Source organism: Coregonus lavaretus, assembly GCF_964263955.1.
Source record: "Coregonus lavaretus genome assembly, contig: HAP1_SCAFFOLD_400, whole genome shotgun sequence".
Lineage (NCBI taxonomy): Eukaryota > Metazoa > Chordata > Actinopteri > Salmoniformes > Salmonidae > Coregonus > Coregonus lavaretus.
In genome coordinates, this window is record NW_028158772.1 from 67,501 (window position 1) to 89,596 (window position 22,096).

Consider the following 22,096-nt stretch of genomic DNA (forward strand, 5'->3'; position numbering starts at 1 on the left):
TGACCAGATCGCCAGAGATATGGCCACCGTAAGCTATACAAGGACAGGGAAACAGTGTGATAAAATAAAATAAACTTAAACAACAATACCAAAAGATCACAACAACAACTGTGTCAACGACAGAAAGACATTATATTACTATGGATGCTGTGCTAGGAGCTGGTGTCCTGCAGTCAGCCTGGATGCTGTTAGGAGCTGGTGTCCTGCAGTCAGCCTGGATGCTGTTAGGAGCTGGTGTCCTGCAGTCAGCCTGGATGCTGTGCTAGGAGCTGGTGTCCTGCAGTCAGCCTGGATGCTGTTAGGAGCTGGTGTCCTGCAGTCAGCTTGGATGCTGTTAGGAGCTGGTGTCCTGCAGTCAGCCTGGATGCTGTTAGGAGCTGGTGTCCTGCAGTCAGCCTGGATGCTGTTAGGAGCTGGTGTCCTGCAGTCAGCCTGGATGCTGTTAGGAGCTGGTGTCCTGCAGTCAGCCTGGATGCTGTTAGGAGCTGGTGTCCTGCAGTCAGCCTGGATGCTGTGCTAGGAGCTGGTGTCCTGCAGTCAGCCTGGATGCTGTTAGGAGCTGGTGTCCTGCAGTCAGCCTGGATGCTGTTAGGAGCTGGTGTCCTGCAGTCAGCCTGGATGCTGTTAGGAGCTGGTGTCCTGCAGTCAGCCTGGATGCTGTTAGGAGCTGGTGTCCTGCAGTCAGCCTGGATGCTGTTAGGAGCTGGTGTCCTGCAGTCAGCCTGGATGCTGTGCTAGGAGCTGGTGTCCTGCAGTCAGCCTGGATGCTGTTAGGAGCTGGTGTCCTGCAGTCAGACTGGATGCTGTTAGGAGCTGGTGTCCTGCAGTCAGCCTGGATGCTGTGCTAGGAGCTGGTGTCCTGCAGTCAGCCTGGATGCTGTGCTAGGAGCTGGTGTCCTGCAGTCAGCCTGGATGCTGTGCTAGGAGCTGGTGTCCTGCAGTCAGCCTGGATGCTGTTAGGAGCTGGTGTCCTGCAGTCAGCCTGGATGCTGTTAGGAGCTGGTGTCCTGCAGTCAGCCTGGATGCTGTGTTAGGAGCTGGTGTCCTGCAGTCAGCCTGGATGCTGTTAGGAACTGGTGTCCTGCAGTCAGCCTGGATGCTGTGCTAGGAGCTGGTGTCCTGCAGTCAGCCTGGATGCTGTTAGGAGCTGGTGTCCTGCAGTCAGCCTGGATGCTGTTAGGAGCTGGTGTCCTGCAGTCAGCCTGGATGCTGTTAGGAGCTGGTGTCCTGCAGTCAGCCTGGATGCTGTTAGGAGCTGGTGTCCTGCAGTCAGCCTGGATGCTGTTAGGAGCTGGTGTCCTGCAGTCAGCCTGGATGCTGTTAGGAGCTGGTGTCCTGCAGTCAGCCTGGATGCTGTGCTAGGAACTGGTGTCCTGCAGTCAGCATGGATGCTGTTAGGAGCTGGTGTCCTGCAGTCAGCCTGGATGCTGTTAGGAGCTGGTGTCCTGCAGTCAGCCTGGATGCTGTTAGGAGCTGGTGTCCTGCAGTCAGCCTGGATGCTGTTAGAAGCTGGTGTCCTGCAGTCAGCCTGGATGCTGTTAGGAGCTGGTGTCCTGCAGTCAGCCTGGATGCTGCTAGGAGCTGGTGTCCTGCAGTCAGCCTGGATGCTGTTAGGAGCTGGTGTCCTGCAGTCAGCCTGGATGCTGTTAGGAGCTGGTGTCCTGCAGTCAGCCTGGATGCTGTGCTAGGAGCTGGTGTCCTGCAGTCAGCCTGGATGCTGTTAGGAGTTGGTGTCCTGCAGTCAGCCTGGATGCTGCTAGGAGCTGGTGTCCTGCAGTCAGCCTGGATGCTGTTAGGAGCTGGTGTCCTGCAGTCAGCCTGGATGCTGTTAGGAGCTGGTGTCCTGCAGTCAGCCTGGATGCTGTTAGGAGCTGGTGTCCTGCAGTCAGCCTGGATGCTGTTAGGAGCTGGTGTCCTGCAGTCAGCCTGGATGCTGTTAGGAGCTGGTGTCCTGCAGTCAGCCTGGATGCTGCTAGGAGCTGGTGTCCTGCAGTCAGCCTGGATGCTGTGCTAGGAGCTGGTGTCCTGCAGTCAGCCTGGATGCTGTTAGGAGCTGGTGTCCTGCAGTCAGCCTGGATGCTGTTAGGAGCTGGTGTCCTGCAGTCAGCCTGGATGCTGTGCTAGGAGCTGGTGTCCTGCAGTCAGCTTGGATGCTGTTAGGAGCTGGTGTCCTGCAGTCAGCCTGGATGCTGTTAGGAGCTGGTGTCCTGCAGTCAGCCTGGATGCTGTTAGGAGCTGGTGTCCTGCAGTCAGCCTGGATGCTGTTAGGAGCTGGTGTCCTGCAGTCAGCCTGGATGCTGTTAGGAGCTGGTGTCCTGCAGTCAGCCTGGATGCTGTTAGGAGCTGGTGTCCTGCAGTCAGCCTGGATGCTGTTAGGAGCTGGTGTCCTGCAGTCAGCCTGGATGCTGTGCTAGGAACTGGTGTCCTGCAGTCAGCCTGGATGCTGTTAGGAGCTGGTGTCCTGCAGTCAGCCTGGATGCTGTTAGGAGCTGGTGTCCTGCAGTCAGCCTGGATGCTGTTAGGAGCTGGTGTCCTGCAGTCAGCCTGGATGCTGTTAGAAGCTGGTGTCCTGCAGTCAGCCTGGATGCTGTTAGGAGCTGGTGTCCTGCAGTCAGCCTGGATGCTGCTAGGAGCTGGTGTCCTGCAGTCAGCCTGGATGCTGTTAGGAGCTGGTGTCCTGCAGTCAGCCTGGATGCTGTTAGGAGCTGGTGTCCTGCAGTCAGCCTGGATGCTGTGCTAGGAGCTGGTGTCCTGCAGTCAGCCTGGATGCTGTTAGGAGCTGGTGTCCTGCAGTCAGCCTGGATGCTGTTAGGAGCTGGTGTCCTGCAGTCAGCCTGGATGCTGCTAGGAGCTGGTGTCCTGCAGTCAGCCTGGATGCTGTGCTAGGAGCTGGTGTCCTGCAGTCAGCCTGGATGCTGTTAGGAGCTGGTGTCCTGCAGTCAGCCTGGATGCTGTTAGGAGCTGGTGTCCTGCAGTCAGCCTGGATGCTGTGCTAGGAGCTGGTGTCCTGCAGTCAGCTTGGATGCTGTTAGGAGCTGGTGTCCTGCAGTCAGCCTGGATGCTGTTAGGAGCTGGTGTCCTGCAGTCAGCCTGGATGCTGTTAGGAGCTGGTGTCCTGCAGTCAGCCTGGATGCTGTTAGGAGCTGGTGTCCTGCAGTCAGCCTGGATGCTGTTAGGAGCTGGTGTCCTGCAGTCAGCCTGGATGCTGTTAGGAGCTGGTGTCCTGCAGTCAGCCTGGATGCTGTTAGGAGCTGGTGTCCTGCAGTCAGCCTGGATGCTGTTAGGAGCTGGTGTCCTGCAGTCAGCCTGGATGCTGTTAGGAGCTGGTGTCCTGCAGTCAGCTTGGATGCTGTTAGGAGCTGGTGTCCTGCAGTCAGCCTGGATGCTGTTAGGAGCTGGTGTCCTGCAGTCAGCTTGGATGCTGTTAGGAGCTGGTGTCCTGCAGTCAGCCTGGATGCTGTTAGGAGCTGGTGTCCTGCAGTCAGCCTGGATGCTGTTAGGAGCTGGTGTCCTGCAGTCAGCCTGGATGCTGTTAGGAGCTGGTGTCCTGCAGTCAGCTTGGATGCTGTTAGGAGCTGGTGTCCTGCAGTCAGCCTGGATGCTGCTAGGAGCTGGTGTCCTGCAGTCAGCCTGGATGCTGTGCTAGGAGCTGGTGTCCTGCAGTCAGCCTGGATGCTGTTAGAAGCTGGTGTCCTGCAGTCAGCCTGGATGCTGTTAGGAGCTGGTGTCCTGCAGTCAGCCTGGATGCTGCTAGGAGCTGGTGTCCTGCAGTCAGCCTGGATGCTGTGCTAGGAGCTGGTGTCCTGCAGTCAGCCTGGATGCTGTTAGGAGCTGGTGTCCTGCAGTCAGCCTGGATGCTGTTAGGAGCTGGTGTCCTGCAGTCAGCCTGGATGCTGTTAGGAGCTGGTGTCCTGCAGTCAGCTTGGATGCTGTTAGGAGCTGGTGTCCTGCAGTCAGCCTGGATGCTGTTAGGAGCTGGTGTCCTGCAGTCAGCCTGGATGCTGTGCTAGGAGCTGGTGTCCTGCAGTCAGCCTGGATGCTGTTAGAAGCTGGTGTCCTGCAGTCAGCCTGGATGCTGTTAGGAGCTGGTGTCCTGCAGTCAGCCTGGATGCTGCTAGGAGCTGGTGTCCTGCAGTCAGCCTGGATGCTGTGCTAGGAGCTGGTGTCCTGCAGTCAGCCTGGATGCTGTTAGGAGCTGGTGTCCTGCAGTCAGCCTGGATGCTGTTAGGAGCTGGTGTCCTGCAGTCAGCCTGGATGCTGTTAGGAGCTGGTGTCCTGCAGTCAGCCTGGATGCTGTTAGGAGCTGGTGTCCTGCAGTCAGCCTGGATGCTGTTAGGAGTTGGTGTCCTGCAGTCAGCCTGGATGCTGTTAGGAGCTGGTGTCCTGCAGTCAGCCTGGATGCTGTGCTAGGAGCTGGTGTCCTGCAGTCAGCCTGGATGCTGTTAGGAGCTGGTGTCCTGCAGTCAGCCTGGATGCTGTTAGGAGCTGGTGTCCTGCAGTCAGCCTGGATGCTGTTAGGAGCTGGTGTCCTGCAGGATGTAATGTTTAAATTAAATTCAGAAATTCGTAATTGACCCCAACCCTGGTTCATACTAGTTAACACTAGCCAGTTCATACTCGCTAACGGTAGCTAGTTCATACTTGCTAACACTAGCTAGTTCATACTCGCTAACACTAACTAGTTCAAACTCGCTAACGTTACCCACTGGGCACACCACATAGTTTCAACGTGAAAATGTAATATTTGGTTGAGATGTTGATCAATGAGACTTCAACCTTTATTCACCCACTCAAAAAGACGGACAGAATTTTGTTGAATTCCTAATGTCTTATCACTATGCTTTCTACCATCTAAAAGTACAACCAAATTCCTAAGGAAAAACAATGTCAGATATTTTGCATTTATACAACAACTTAAAAGGTGCAATATACAGAAATCGCTCCGCCATTTCCTGGTTTCTATTCTAATAGTTTGCCTAATTTCAGTTTATGTGACAAAACAAGCAATGTGTAGTGTAGGGAATCATTGTACCATCTAAACCACTGTGAAATATATTTTAATTAAACCAAAAAATATTGTATTTTCAGCTGTTTGAAGCTGGTGTACAAAACCGAAAGTAAAAGACAGAAAAGCGAAACTTAAGAACGGGAAGCATAGAAATAACCCACATAGAACAGATCTACCGCTTCTTAGACTTGCTTTCAATGAGAATTACAGATCTATAACTCACATTTCTATGTGAATTTTGGTCAGATCACCCAAAAAGTTATATATTGCAGCTTTAAAGCAGCGACCCAATGCCGCTCCACTTCCTGTGTAGTGTTTTCACTTTGAACTTAAACAAGATACCCAGCCTAAAACCCCTAACAGCAAGCAATGCAGATGTAGAAGCACGGTGGCTAGGAAAAACTCCCTAGAAAGGCAGGAACCTAGGAAGAAACCTAGAGAGGAACCAGGCTCTGAGGGGTGGCCAGTCCCCTTCTGGCTGTGCCGGGTGGAGATTATAACAGTACATGGCCATTAAGGCCAGATCGTTCTTCAAGATGTTCAAACGTTCATAGATGACCAGCAGGGTCAAATACACTGAACAAAAATATAAACACAACATGTAAAGTGTTTGTCCCATGTTTCAAGAGCTGAAATAAAAGATCCCAGAAATTTTCAAAACGCACAAAAGGCTTATTGCTCTTGATTTTTGGGCACAAATTTGTTTACATCCCTGTTAATGAGCTTTTCTCCTTTGCCAAGATAATCCATCCACCTGACAGGTGTGGGATATCAAGAAGCTGATTTAACAACATGATCATTACACAGGTGCACCTTGTGCTGGGGACAATAAAAGGCCACTCTAAAATGTGCAGTTTTGTCACACAACACAATGCCACAGATGTCTCAAGTTCTGAGGGAGTGTGCAATTGGCATGCTGACTGCAGGAATGTCCACCAGAGCTGTTGCCAGATAATTGATTGTTAATTGCTCTACCATAAGCCGCCTCCAACGTCGTTTTAGAGAAATTGTCAGTACATCCAACCGGCCTCACAACCGCAGACCACGTGTAACCACACCAGCCCAGGATCTCCATATCTGGCTTCTTCACCTGCGGGATCGTCTGAGACCAGCCACCCCACAGCTGATGAAACTGTGGGTTTGCACAACCAAATAATTTCTGCACAAACTGTCAGCAAACCCAACCAAATAATTTCTGCACAAACTGTCAGAAACCGTCTCAGGGAAGCTCATCTGCGTGCTCGTCATCCTCACCAGGATCTTGACCCGACTGCAGTTCGGCGTCGTAACTGACTTCAGTGGGCAAATGCTCTCCTTCAATGGCCACTGGCACGCTGGAGAAGTGTGCTCTTCACGTATTAATCCCGGTTTCAACTGTACTGGGCAGATGCAGACATGTGGGTGAGTGGTTTGCTCATGTCAACGTTGTGAACAGAGTGCCCCATGGTGGCGGTGGGGTTATGGTATGGACAGGCAATTAGCTACAAACAATGAACACAATTGCATGTTATCGTTTGCAATTTGAATGCACAGAGATACCGTGACGAGATCCTGAGGCCCATTGTCGTGCCATTCATCTCATGTTTCAGCATGATAATGCACAGCCCCATGTCGCAAGGATCTGTACACAATTCCTGGAAGCTGAAAATGTCCCAGTTCTCCCATGGCCTACATACTCACCAGACATGTCACCCATTGAGCATGTTTGGGTTGCTCTGGATCAACATGTACGACAGCGTGTTCCAGTTCCCGCCAATATCCAGCAACTTCGCACAGCCATTGAAGAGGAGTAGGACAACATTCCACAGGCCACAATCAACAGCCTGATCAACTCTATGCGAAGGAGATGTGTTGCGCTGCATGAGGAAAATGGTGGTCACATCAGATACTGACTGGTTTTCTGATCCACGCCCCTACCTTTTTTTTTAAGGTATCTGTGACCAACAGATGCATATCTGTATTCCCAGTCATGTGAAATCCATAGATTAGGGCCTAATGAATGTATTTCAACTGACTGATTTCCTTATATGAACTGTAACTCAGTAAAATCTTTGAGAGAGAGAGAGAGAATTAGCATACTTAAGTTCTTAATAATAATATAATATGCCATTTAGCAGACGCTTACAGTCACGCGTGCATACATTATTTTTTTGTGTATGGGTGGTCCCGGGGATCGAACCCACTACCTTGGCGTTACAAGCGCCGTGCTCTACCAGCTGAGCTACAGAGGACTGCAAATTTCTTCGTGTGGAAATATATATATATATATATTTTTAAAAAGGAAAGTTATGTTTTTGACTTCATTAACTTGAAGATTACATTTTAAATCAACCATATATATTGTCTAGTTTTAGTTGAACCTTGAACCTTGGGTTGAACCTTGAACCCTGGGTTGAACCTTGAACCCTGGGTTGAACCTTGAACCCTGGGTTGAATTGAAACAGTTGATGACTTGGCAAATGGTACAGTATATAGGCCTAAATGGTATAATTGATGATATATGATTTGCTCTGTTAAACCTGTTAAACCTACCCTTTGAAATTACTTTGATAGCAACAGTGAATTCAACAGTGAATCTATGTAGTTATTAAGAGATCTCTCAATAATCATTCTCACAGTAGTAGTCAGTGACAAAATATCAAAGCTAAGAAGGGCTGTGCTTGGTTAAAACCCTGGAAGAAGGAATAGCTGTAAATAGGTCAACTCTCCAGTAGGAGAGGTAGGATGAAGGAATAGCTGTACTGTAGATAGATCAGCACTCCAGTAGGAGAGGTAGGATGAAGGAATAGCTGTACTGTAGATAGATCAGCACTCCAGTAGGAGAGGTAGGATGAAGGAATAGCTGTACTGTAGATAGATCAGCACTCCAGTAGGAGAGGTAGGATGAAGGAATATGTTTTCCACATAGATTCCATGTCACAATACGTTGCAGTGGATAGCTAGCTCATATACAGTTGAAGTCGGAAGTTTACGTACACCTTAGCCAAATACATTTAAACTCAGTTTTTCACAATTCCTGACATTTAGTCCTAGTAAAAATTCCCTGTCTCAGGTCAGTTAGGATCACCACTTTATTTTAAGAATGTGAAATGTCAGAATAATAGTAGAGAGAATGATTTATTTCAGATTTTATTTATTTCATCACATTCCCAGTGGGTCAGAAGTTGACATACACTCAATTAGTATTTGGTAGCATTGCCTTTGAATTGTTTAACTTGGGTCAAACGTTTCGGGTAGCCTTCCACAAGCTTTCCACAATAAGTTGGGTGAATTTTGGCCCATTCCTCCTGACAGAGCTGGTGAAACTGAGTCAGGTTTGTAGGCCTCCTTGCTCGCACACGCTTTTTCAGTTCTGCCCACACATTTTCTATAGGATTGAGGTCAGGGCTTTGTGATGGCCACTCAAATACCTTGACTTTGTTGTCCTTAAGCCATTTTGCCACAACTTTGGAAGTATGCTTGGGGTCATTGTCCATTTGGAAGACCCATTTGCGACCAAGCTTTAACTTCCTGACTGATGTCTTGAGATGTTGCTTCAATATATCCACATAATTTTCCTTCCTCATGATGCCATCTATTTTGTGAAGTGCACCAGTCCTTCCTGCAGCAAAGCACCACCACAGCATGATGCTGCCACCCCAGTGCTTCACGGTTGGGATGGTGTTCTTCGGCTTGCAAGCGTTCCCCTTTTTCCTCCAAACATAACGATGTTCATTATGGCCAAACAGTTCTATTTTTTTTTTCTATTATCTTTGTCCCCATGTGCAGTTGCAAACCGTAGTCTGGCTTTTTTATGGCGGTTTTGGAGAAGTGGCTTCTTCCTTGCTGAGTGACCTTTCAGGTTACAGTGGGGTAAAAAAGTATTTAGTCAGCCACCAATTGTGCAAGTTCTCCCACTTAAAAAGATGAGAGAGGCCTGTAATTTTCATCATAGGTACACATCAACTATGACAGACAAAATGAGAAAAAAAATCAAGAAAATCACATTGTAGGATTTTTAATGAATTTATTTGCAAATTATGGTGGAAAATAAGTATTTGGTCAATAACAAAAGTTTCTCAATACTTTGTTATATACCCTTTGTTGGCAATGACACAGGTCAAACGTTTTCTGTAAGTCTTCACAAGGTTTTCACACACTGTTGCTGGTATTTTGGCCCATTCCTCCATGCAGATCTCCTCTAGAGCAGTGATGTTTTGGGGCTGTCGCTGGGCAACACGGACTTTCAACTCCCTCCAAAGATTTTCTATGGGGTTGAGATCTGGAGACTGGCTAGGCCACTCCAGGACCTTGAAATGCTTCTTACGAAGCCACTCCTTCGTTGCCCGGGCGGTGTGTTTGGGATCATTGTCATGCTGAAAGACCCAGCCACGTTTCATCTTCAATGCCCTTGCTGATGGAAGGAGGTTTTCACTCAGAATCTCACGATACATGGCCCCATTCATTCTTTCCTTTACACGGATCAGTCGTCCTGGTCCCTTTGCAGAAAAACAGCCCCAAAGCATGATGTTTCCACCCCCATGCTTCACAGTAGGTATGGTGTTCTTTGGATGCAACTCAGCATTCTTTGTCCTCCAAACACGACGAGTTGAGTTTTTACCAAAAAGTTATATTTTGGTTTCATCTGACCATATGACATTCTCCCAATCCTCTTCTGGATCATCCAAATGCACTCTAGCAAACTTCAGACGGGCCTGGACATGTACTGGCTTAAGCAGGGGGACACGTCTGGCACTGCAGGATTTGAGTCCCTGGCGGCGTAGTGTGTTACTGATGGTAGGCTTTGTTACTTTGGTCCCAGCTCTCTGCAGGTCATTCACTAGGTCCCCCCGTGTGGCTCTGGGATTTTTGCTCACCGTTCTTGTGATCATTTTGACCCCACGGGGTGAGATCTTGCGTGGAGCCCCAGATCGAGGGAGATTATCAGTGGTCTTGTATGTCTTCCATTTCCTAATAATTGCTCCCACAGTTGATTTCTTCAAACCAAGCTGCTTACCTATTGCAGATTCAGTCTTCCCAGCCTGGTGCAGGTCTACAATTTTGTTTCTGGTGTCCTTTGACAGCTCTTTGGTCTTGGCCATAGTGGAGTTTGGAGTGTGACTGTTTGAGGTTGTGGACAGGTGTCTTTTATACTGATAACAAGTTCAAACAGGTGCCATTGATACAGGTAACGAGTGGAGGACAGAGGAGCCTCTTAAAGAAGAAGTTACAGGTCTGTGAGAGCCAGAAATCTTGCTTGTTTGTAGGTGACCAAATACTTATTTTCCACCATAATTTGCAAATAAATTCATTAAAAATCCTACAATGTAATTTTCTGGATTTTTTTTTCTCATTTTGTCTGTCATAGTTGACGTGTACCTATGATGAAAATTACAGGCCTCTCTCATCTTTTTAAGTGGGAGAACTTGCACAATTGGTGGCTGACCCAGTACTGGCGTACGGCCCAGTACATCACTGGGGCAAAGCTTCCTGCCATCCAGGACCTCTATACCAGGCGGTGTCAGAGGAAGGCCCTCAAAATTGTCAAAGACTCCAGCCACCCTAGTCATAGACTGTTCTCTCTGCTACCGCACGGCAAGCGGTACCGGAGTGCCAAGTCTAGGTCCAAAAGACTTCTCAACAGCTTCTACCCCCAAGCCATAAGACTCCTGAACAGCTAATCATGGCTACCCGGACTATTTGCACTGCCCCCCCACCCCATCCTTTTTACGCTGCTGCTACTCTGTTAAGTATTTATGCATAGTCACTTTAACTCTACCCACATGTACATATTACCTCAACTACCTCAACTAGCCGGTGCCCCCGCACATTGACTCTGCAACGGTACCCCCCTGTATATATAGCCTCCCTACTGTCACTTTATTTTACTTCTGCTCTTTTTTTTCTCAACACTTTTTTTGATGTTTTTTTTTTTTTACTTTTTTTGTTTAAAATAAATGCACTGTTGGTTAAGGGCTGTAAGTAAGCATTTCACTGTAATGTCTGCACCTGTTGTATTCGGCGCATGTGACCAATACAATTTGATTTGATTTGATTTGACTAAATACTTTTTTTCCCCACTGTATGTCGATATATGACTTGTTTTACTGTGGATATAGATACTTTTGTACCTGTTTCCTCCAGCATCTTCACAAGGTCCTTTGCTGTTGTTCTGGGATTGATTTGCACTTTTCGCACCAAAGTACGTTCATCTCTAGGAGACAGAACGCGTCTCCTTTCTGAGCGGTATGACGGCTGCGTGGTCCCATGGTGTTTATACTTGCATACTATTGTTTGTACAGATGAACGTGGTATCTTCAGGCATTTGGTAATTGCTCCCAAGGATGAACCAGACTTGTGGAGGTCTACAATTGTTTTTCTGAGGTCTTGGCTGATTTCTTTTGATTTTCCTATGATGTCAAGCAAAGAGGCACTGAGTTTGAAGGTAGGCCTTGAAATACATCCACAGGTACACCTCCAATTGACTCAAATGATGTCAATTAGCCTATCAGAAGCTTCTAAAGCATGACATCATTTTCTGGAATTTTCCAAGCTGTTTAAAGGCACAGTCAACTTAGTGTATGTAAACTTCTGACCCACTGGAATTGTGATACAGTGAATTATAAGTGAAATAATCTGTCTGTAAACCATTGTTGGAAAAATTACTTGTGTCATGCACAAAGTAGATGTCCTAACCGACTTGCCAAAACTATAGTTTGTTAACAAGAAATTTGTGGAGTGGTTGAAAAACGAGTTTTAATGACTCCAACCTAAGTGTATGTAAACTTCCGACTTCAACTGTATAAATTGCTGAGGTGTAGTCACCTTTGAGTACACAAGCGCAAATACGATTAAAATGTTAAAATATGAAGTATGATGTATTTCCTATTCAACAAAATTGTATGAATAAGGCTTGAAATTACATATTATTTCTAAATATAGCATAATTAAATTATAAAATGACAAACTATAAGATTTCACCTTCCTTATAACTGTAAAAAAACATATTTGTATGTTTAGTGTTAGAGAAAATCTGCATATTTTAATTTCATCATTTCACTACAGACCGGTGATGATGCTATTGTTCATACTCTACAACAGTGGGGAGAATTTCAAAAATCCTGGAAAATATATATATATATACTGTATATACAAAATATATATATATATTGTCTTTGTATCTCAAAATCATTGTAATGTGGTTAACCTTACAAATCTTAATGAAAATTATTCAAATCTAAAATAAAAAATTCAACCAGAGAGCGCCCTTAGATCATGGTAAAAGGCTGCACTTGACCGTTGCACTTGAATCATTCCCACGGTGAATGTCTAGGCCTGCTACACTATGAAACCACACACCATTGCAGAGACTTTGATATTACCGGCTGCAGTTGATATGGTGAAAACAATGTGTGGGGAGGCAGAGGCACAGAAACTCACATCAATACCTTTGGCAGGTAACACTGTGAAACTAAGAATTGATGCTGTAGCTAGCAATCAAGAGGAAACTGACTGAACGACTCAAACTCCCCAGCTTATGCTCTCCAGATGGACGTTAGATATTTTGCATTGAGAGAGGAACTGTTGTCATTCACAATGGATGTAAAAATAAAAACTGACTTGGTTGACTTTCTGTGTAATGAAAAGAAAATAACAGGAAACAGCATCAGTAAGTGTCCCACACGAGTGATGACTGCTCACCTCCAACGCTTGGAAGAGCACTTTGGGACCTACTTCCCAATCCGTTTGACTGTGATCCTTGTTGTTGTTGAACCAGCCTTCATTATAGTAGACCTGAGGGAGGGCTTGGGTTTTGAATAATCCATTTTTACAGGTTACGGATAACTTCTAAATATTCGGTATTCACAGTGGGCATGGACACGTAGGCTACATCATGGAGGGGGTTTAACGCATGTCGAAAACAGGACCTGCATGGCTAACATAATGTGGGCTGGTATGTTAGTAGAGACAGCATACTGTATGGCCCTGCAGAGTAGAGACAGCATACTGTATGGCCCCGCAGAGTAGAGACAGCATACTGTATGGCCCTGCAGAGTAGAACCAGCATACTGTATGGCCCTGCAGAGTAGAGACAGCATACTGTATGGCCCCGCAGAGTAGAGACAGCATACTGTATGGCCCCGCAGAGTAGAGACAGCATACTGTATGGCCCCGCAGAGTAGAGACAGCATACTGTATGGCCCCGCAGAGTAGAGACAGCATACTGTATGGCCCCGCAGAGTAGAGACAGCATACTGTATGGCCCCGCAGAGTAGAGACAGCATACTGTATGGCCCCGCAGAGTAGAGACAGCATACTGTATGGCCCCGCAGAGTAGAACCAGCATACTGTATGGCCCTGCAGAGTAGAGACATCATACTGTATGGCCCTGCAGAGTAGAGACAGCATACTGTATGGCCCCGCAGAGTAGAGACAGCATACTGTATGGCCCCGCAGAGTAGAGACAGCATACTGTATGGCCCCGCAGAGTAGAGACAGCATCTACCCCGTCTCATCCTTGTCTCTACCCCGTCTCATCCGTGTCTCTACCCCGTCTCATCCTTGTCTCTACCCCGTCTCATCCTTGTCTCTACCCCGTCTCATCCTTGTCTCTACCCCGTCTCCACCGTGTCTCCACCCCGTCTCAGCCGTGTCTCCACCCCATCTCAGCCTTGTCTCTACCCCGTCTCCACCGTGTCTCCACCCCGTCTCAGCCGTGTCTCCACCCCATCTCAGCCTTGTCTCTACCCCGTCTCCACCGTGTCTCCACCCCGTCTCAGCCGTGTCTCCACCCCGTCTCCACCGTGTCTCTACCTCGTCTCATCCTTGTCTCTACCCCGTCTCAGCCTTGTCTCTACCCCGTCTCATCCTTGTCTCTACCCCGTCTCATCCTTGTCTCTACCCCGTCTCCACCGTGTCTCCACCCCGTCTCAGCCGTGTCTCCACCCCATCTCAGCCTTGTCTCCACCCCGTCTCAGCCGTGTCTCCACCCCGTCTCAGCCGTGTCTCCACCCCATCTCAGCCTTGTCTCTACCCCGTCTCATCCTTGTCTCTACCCCGTCTCAGCCTTGTCTCTACCCCGTCTCAGCCTTGTCTCTACCCCGTCTCAGCCTTGTCTCTACCCCGTCTCCACCGTGTCTCTACCCCGTCTGAGCCGTGTCTCTACCCCGTCTCCACCGTGTCTCCACCCCATCTGAGCCGTGTCTGTACCCTAACATGTTAAGTAGCTTGTTATTCTTATATTTACATTTACATTTACGTCATTTAGCAGACGCTCTTATCCTGAGCGACTTACACATTGGTGCATTCACCCTATAGCCAGTGGGATAACCACTTTACAATATGTTTTTTGTTTTTTTTATGGGGGTGGGGTAAGGGGGGGTAGAAGGGTTACTTTATCCTATCCCAGGTATTCCTTAAAGAGGTGGGGTTTCAAGTGTCTCCGGAAGGTGGTGAGTGACTCCGCTGTCCTAGCGTCGTGAGGGAGCTTGTTCCACCATTGGGGTGCCAGAGCAGCGAACAGTTTTGACTGGGCTGAGCGGGAACTGTGCTTCAGCAGAGGTAGGGGGGCCAGCAGGCCAGAGGTGGATGAACGCAATGCCCTCGTTTGGGTGTAGGGACTGATCAGAGCCTGAAGGTACGGAGGTGCCGTTCCCCTCACAGCTCCGTAGGCAAGCACCATGGTCTTGTAGCAGATGCGAGCTTCAACTGGAAGCCAGTGGAGTGTGCGGAGGAGTGGGGTGACGTGAGAGAACTTGGGAAGGTTGAACACCAGACGGGCTGCGGCATTCTGGATGAGTTGTAGGGGTTTAATGGCACAGGCAGGGAGCCCAGCCAACAGCGAGTTGCAGTAATCCAGACGGGAGATGACAAGTGCCTGGATTAGGACCTGTGCCGCTTCCTGTGTAAGGCCGCTTCTTCTCAGCCTGATTCAGCCAGCAGATGAGGTAAAAGGGCAGAGGCAGCGTCTCAAATGGCACCCTATTCCCTATATAGTGCACTACTTTCAACCGGGGCCCATAGGACTCTGATTAAAAGTAGTGCACTATGTAGGGAATATGGTGCCATTTGGGACCAGAAGGGAGAGGTGATTGTTCTGCTGGAAAAGAGAAGCTCCATTTGATCTTGTTCATTTATGGTTGTCACTAGTTACCAAAGACACAAAGTCAAAATTGGCTATATCGTAAAAATGTGCAGTGGTTCCAAAATGTTTTTTTATTTGTAAGATTACGTTCTGTTGTCAACCACCTGTCATATTACGTGACTCACATCTTTAGACACACTCACACACACACAGGCACACAAACACACACACACACACACACACACACACACACAAACAGGCACACAAATGCACACACAGGCACACACACACGGAGAGACTCATGTATGCTTGTGCAGTCGTATGCACTTACATTTGTTTGTGAACAATGTTCACGCAGGTTAATATTAATATTAATTAAGATTAATGAATATAGTAGTGAAATGATAACTCTCTCTCTCTCTCTCTGTCTCTCTCTCAGCCTCCATAGTGACTGTAATATGCCTGGTGAATAATACTGTGGACAGTATAAAGGAGGAAGGTATTGTACACTCTGTAACTGTCCTCTCACACGGGAGACGTCCCATACACTAACTGACTCTCCAGTAACTGTCCTCTCACACGGGAGACGTCCCATACACTAACTGACTCTCCAGTAACTGTCCTCTCACACGGGAGACGTCCCATACACTAACTGACTCTCCAGTAACTGTCCTCTCACACGGGAGACGTCCCATACACTAACTGACTCTCCAGTAACTGTCCTCTCACACGGGAGACGTTCCATACACTAACTGACTCTCCAGTAACTGTCCTCTCACAAGGACAGACAAGGGATGCGTCCCGTGCACTCTTAGAAGTAAAGGTGCCTGGAAGAACGTTTTGTGTTGCCACAACAGCGGAACCTTTCCATTTGAAAAAGGTTCCTTGAGGAACCGCTCTGAAAAAGGCTTTCATATGAACCCCTGTGTAAAAGTTCAAACCAGAACTTTTTTGTGATGGGAGGGGTTCAATGTTTAACCTTTTTAATAAGATATTTTAGAGGTTGCAGCCTATCAGAAGATTGGCTTTCAGGTCATTATTTTTGGCCACCCGTTAGAGTAAATGTCATAAGATGACGATAGAACAGAACAGATAAACAGGAATAACATTTACTCTTAACGGTAGGCCAAAAAATATCTATATGAAAGCCACGCCCCTACTAAGCCACACCTCCAGTCCAGGTTTCCTCGAGGAACCCTTTGCTACATTAAAACATTAAAAGTTCCTCCAAGAACCCCTCAACTAACCGAAGATAAAAAATATGGCAAGCAATGGTTCTTTGAGGATCTCCAGGATTCCTCGAGTCACCACTAATTCTAAGGTGGTTTTCACACCAAATTGGTTTGGAGCAGTTTTTTCGAACTCGGGCACATTAGCTGGGTTTGTTTGGACTGGTGTGAACACTCTATCCGCACTAAACAACTCACCATGGTTTTGATTAGGCATTTTATTTCATTTATTAAATTTTTATTTATTTTTTTATTTAACCTTTATTTAACCAGGTAAGACAGTTGAGAACAAGTTCTCATTTACAACTGCGACCTGGCCAAGATAAAGCAAAGCAGTGCGATAAAAACAACAACACAGAGTTACATATGGGGTAAAACAAAACATAAATTCAAAAATACAACAGAAAATATAAATACAGTGTGTGCAAATGTAGTAAATTATGGAGGTAAAGCAATAAATAAATAGGCCATAGTGCAAAAATAGTTACAATTTCGTAATTAACACTCGAATGATAGATGTGCAAAAGATGATGTGCAAATAGAGATACTGGGGTGCAAATTAGCAAAATAAATAACAATATGGGGATGAGGTAGTTGGGTGGGCTAATTACAGATGGGCTGTGTACAGGTGCAGTGATCGGTAAGCTGCTCTGACAACTGATGCTTAAAGTTAGTGAGGGAGATAAGAGTCTCCAGCTTCAGAGATTTTTGCAGTTCGTTCCAGTCATTGGCAGCAGAGAACTGGAAAGAATGGCGGCCAAAGGAGGTGTTGGCTTTGGGGATGACCAAATGCTTGTTGAAATTCTCGATTATTGTAGATTTATCGGTGGTGACAGTGTTTCCTAGCCTCAGTGCAGTGGGCATTTGGGAGGAGGTGCGCTTATTTTCCATGGACTTTACAGTGTCCCAAAACTTTTTGGAGTTAGTGCTACAGGATGCACATTTCTGTTTGAAAAAGCTAGCCTTTGCTTTCCTAACTGATTGTGTATATTGGTTCCTGACTTCCCTGAAAAGTTGCATATCGCGGGGGCTGTTCGATGCTAATGCCAGTTCGCCACAGGATGTTTTTGTGCTGGTCAAGGGCAGTCAAGTCTGGGGTGAACCAGGGGCTATATCTGTTCTTAGTTCTGAATTTTTTGAATGGGGCATGCTTATTTAAGATTGAGAGGAAAGCACTTTTAAAGAACAACCAGGAATCCTCTACTGACGGAATGAGATCTATATCCATCCAGGATACCCGGGCCAGGTCAATTAGAAAAGCCTGCTCGCTAAAGTGTTTTAGGGAGCATTTGACAGTGATGAGGGGTGGTTGTTTGACCGCGGACCCGTTACGGACGCAGGCAATAAGGCAGGTCAATTTGTCAGGATGATATCTATGAGGGTGCCCATGTTTACAGATTTAAGGTTGTACCTGGTAGGTTCGTTGATAATTTGTGTGAGATTGAGGGCATCTAGTTTAGATTGTAGTTTGGCCGGGGTGTTAAGCATATCCCAGTTTAGGTCACCAAGCAGTACGAACTCTGAGGATAGATAGGGGGCAATCATTTCACATATGGTGTCCAGGGCACAGCTCGGGGCTGAAGGGGGTCTGTAGAAAGCGGCAACAGTGAGAGACTTATTTCTGTAAAGGTGGATTTTTAGAAGTAGAAGCTCAAACTGTTTGGGCACAGACCTGGATAGTACGATAGAGCTCTGCAGGCTATCTCTACAGTAGATTGCAACCCCACCCCCTTTGGCAGTTATATCGAGACGGAAAATGTTGTAGTTGGGGTTGGACATTTCTGAATTTTTGGTGGCCTTCCTAAGCCAGGATTCAGACACTGCTAGAACATCAGGGTTGGCGGAGTGTGCTAACGCAGTGAATAACTCAAACTTAGGGAGGAGGCTTCGGATGTTAATGTGCAAGAAACCAAGGCTTTTACGGTTACAGAAGTCAACAAATGATAGCACCTGGGGAGTAGGAGTGATACTGGGGGCTACAGGGCCTGGGTTAACTTATACATCACCAGAGGAACAGAGGAGGAGTAGAATAAGGATACGGCTAAAGGCTTTAAGTACTGGTCTTCTAGTGCGTTGGGTACAGAGAATAAAGGGGGCAGATTTCCGGCCGTTGTAGAATAGATTCAGGGCATTATGTACAGACAAGGATATGGAAGGATATGAGTACAGTGGAGGTAAACCTAAGCGTTGGGTAACGATGAAAGATATAGCATCACTGGAGGCACCGATTGAGTCGGTCTCCACGTGTATGGGGGGCGGGACAAAGGAGCTATCTAAGGCAGGTTGAGCTGGGCTGGGGGATCTACAGTGAAATAGTACAATAAGAAATAACCGAAACAGCAATAAGCAAGGTATATTGACATGGGAGAGAGGCATAAAGCAATCACAGGTGTTATTCGAGAGAGCTAAGACAACAGCTGGTAATGGCGACAAAGTTTGGGCTGAGGCTAAACATAAACAGGATGCGGTACCGTATAAAGGAACAGTCCAGCAGGCATCAGCTGTGTAGCTGAGTGATCATAAGGTCCAGTGAACAGCAATAGGTGAGTCCAGGAGCAGTTCAATGGCTGCTACGGCACAGGCGAGCAGGAGGCACGGCTGTTGATTGCGTGTGCTAGCGGGCCGGGGCTAGCAGATGGATCTTCGTGGTCGACGTCGTAACGGGAAGCCTTTTGAAACCACATCAGACGATTTCGTCGGCAGACCAGTCGTGTTGGATCGGCGGGGCTCCGTGTCAACACTAGGAGGTCCAGTCCGGTTGACAGAGAGGTAGATAGCCGGGAGATGGGCCTGGCTCGAGGCTAGCTCAGGGCTGATTAGCCAACAACTACATCCATTTGGTTGCAGCTAGCTAGTTGCGATGATCCGGTATTAAAGGTCCAGTGATTCAGTGATTCCAGAAAAACCGATAGGTTCTGGGTCGATAACGCGCTGTGCAGACAGTGCAGACTGGCCGATAATAGTCCAGGCTAGAGCTGGCTGGTAGGTAGTGCAGGCCACGGACAATGGTGAAAAACCACTAACGGTGGCTAATAGCCGCATTTAGAAATGTGAAAACCAACCGGACCAAATGAAAAAAATACAATGTAACAAACTTCACTATATCTCTCATATTAAACTCTGACCCTATTCACTATATCTCTCATATTAAACTCTGACCCTATTCACTATATCTCTCATATTCAACTCTGACCCTATTCACTATATCTCTCATATTCAACTCTGACCCTATTCACTATATCTCTCATATTCAACTCTGGACCTCAAAGCCAGTTCCACGACTTTTTAAAGTATTCAGACCGCTTGACTTTTTCCACATTTTGTTACGTTACAGCCTTATAGCATGTCACAACAACATGATCATTATAAAGGTTATACCCTACTGGGTTTCACTTTCTGCCCCTGGGTAGGTGCATGATCATTATAAAGGTTATACCCTACTGGGTTTCACTTTCTGCCCCTGGGTAGGTGCATGATCATTATAAAAAATATATCCTATGTACGTTGTTCTGACATTACACTTGATTCGGTATAGCCTTTGAGCCAGGTCATAACATAGAAACAAACTAATTAAAAATGACTGGTAGTTAATGACCGGTAGTTAATGACCGGTAGTTAATGACCGGTAGTTAATGACCAGTAGTTAATGACCGGTAGTTAATGACTGGTAGTTAATGACCAGTAGTTAATGACCGGTAGTTAATGACCGATAGTTAATGACCGGTAGTTAATGACCGGTAATTAATGACCGGTAATTAATGACCGGTAGTTAATGACCGGTAGTTAATGACCGGTAGTTAATGACCAGTAGTTAATGACCGGTAGTTAATGACCGGTAATTAATGACCGGTAGTTAATGACCGGTAGTTAATGACCGGTAGTTAATGACCGGTAGTTAATGACCGGTAATTAATGACCGGTAGTTAATGACCGATAGTTAATGACCGGTAATTAATGACCGGTAGTTAATGACCGGTAGTTAATGACCAGTAGTTAATGACCGGTAGTTAATGACCGGTAGTTAATGACCAGTAGTTAATGACCAGTAGTTAATGACCGGTAGTTAATGACCAGTAGTTAATGACCGGTAGTTAATGACCGGAAGTTAATGACCGGTAGTTAATGACCGGTAATTAATGACCGGTAGTTAATGACCGGTAGTTAATGACCGGTAATTAATGACCGGTAATTAATGACCGATAGTTAATGACCGATAGTTAATGACCGGTAATTAATGACCGGTAGTTAATGACCGGTAGTTAATGACCAGTAGTTAATGACCGGTAGTTAATGACCGGTAGTTAATGACCAGTAGTTAATGACCAGTAGTTAATGACCGGTAGTTAATGACCAGTAGTTAATGACCGGTAGTTAATGACCGGAAGTTAATGACAGGGTGTTCCTTGTTACAATAATTGTTACCAGATCCTAGCCTATTTATCAACCCTGGTAGTACATGTGGATTCGATGGTAGTGGCACCTTGTAGTTACATGTCACAAGGTCAGATTTTTGTTCGAGTTATTAACATGGTAATTCTCAGGTGACTTTCAAACGTGTAATTATAATAATATAGTAATATGCCATTTAGCAGACGCTTTTATCCAAAGCGACTTACAGTCATGTGCGCATACATTTTTACGTATGGGTGGTCTCGGGGATCGAACCCACTACCCTGGCGTTACAAGCGCCATGCTCTACCAATTGAGCTACAGAACATTAGTTACATAGTGGAACAAGAAAATGTGTATTAACATCAGTAATTACACATGTGGAATAACGTTCAGCAAGTGAAAGCAACTATGTTGATTCCACAACAACCCTATCACCATGTAATGCCATAGCAACTCCTACAGGATGTAACTACTATGTTGATTCCACAACAACCCTATCACCATGTAATGCCATAGCAACTCCTACAGGATGTAACTACTATGTTGATTCCACAACAACCCTATCACCATGTAATGCCATAGCAACTCCTACAGTATGTAACTACTATGTTGATTCCACAACAACACTATCACCATGTAATGCCATAGCAACTCCTACAGTATGTAACTACTATGTTGATTCCACAACAACACTATCACCATGTAATGCCATAGCAACTCCTACAGTATGTAACTACTATGTTGATTCCACTATCACCATGTAATGACATAGCAACTCCTACAGTATGTAACTACTATGTCGATTCCACAACAACCCTATCACCAGGTAATGACATAGCAACTCCTACAGGATGTAACTACTATGTCGTTACTACAGTTATTACTGTGTTAGTTTACATAGTTAATAGGGGAAACTTAATGTAGTGTTACCAAGAGGTTTTATTCTATCTTTGTCTCTGACCAGGTGTCCAGTGTAACAGGATGGTGTGATCGTTGTGTTAATTGAGTCCAGTGTAACAGGATGGTGTGATCGTTGTGTTAATTGAGTCCAGTGTAACAGGATGGTGTGATCGTTGTGTTAATTGAGTCCAGTGTAACAGGATGGTGTGATCGTTGTGTTAATTGAGTCCAGTGTAACAGGATGGTGTGATCGTTGTGTTAATTGAGTCCAGTGTAACAGGATGGTGTGATTGTTGTGTTAATTGAGTCCAGTGTAACAGGATGGTGTGATTGTTGTGTTAATTGAGTCCAGTGTAACAGGATGGTGTGATCGTTGTGTTAATTGAGTCCAGTGTAACAGGATGGTGTGATTGTTGTGTTAATTGAGTCCAGTGTAACAGGATGGTTTGATCGTTGTGTTAATTGAGTCCAGTGTAACAGGATGGTGAGATTGTTATGTTAATT

At 46.4% G+C, this 22,096-nt stretch overlaps 1 protein-coding gene across 1 annotated transcript in view; it reads left to right on the top strand.

Annotated features, from left to right (window-relative positions):
* The window catches only part of LOC311123598 (protocadherin Fat 3-like), a gene marked incomplete at both ends in the record, with an annotated part of 77,714 nt that extends 56,032 nt beyond the window's left edge, over positions 1–21,682 (top strand). The window contains one exon of the mRNA XM_084197835.1: positions 21,657–21,682. Within this exon, the coding sequence (XP_084053961.1) occupies positions 21,657–21,682 (26 nt within the window). The remainder of the gene's footprint in view (positions 1–21,656) is intronic.
* Positions 21,683–22,096: the final 414 nt, after the last annotated feature.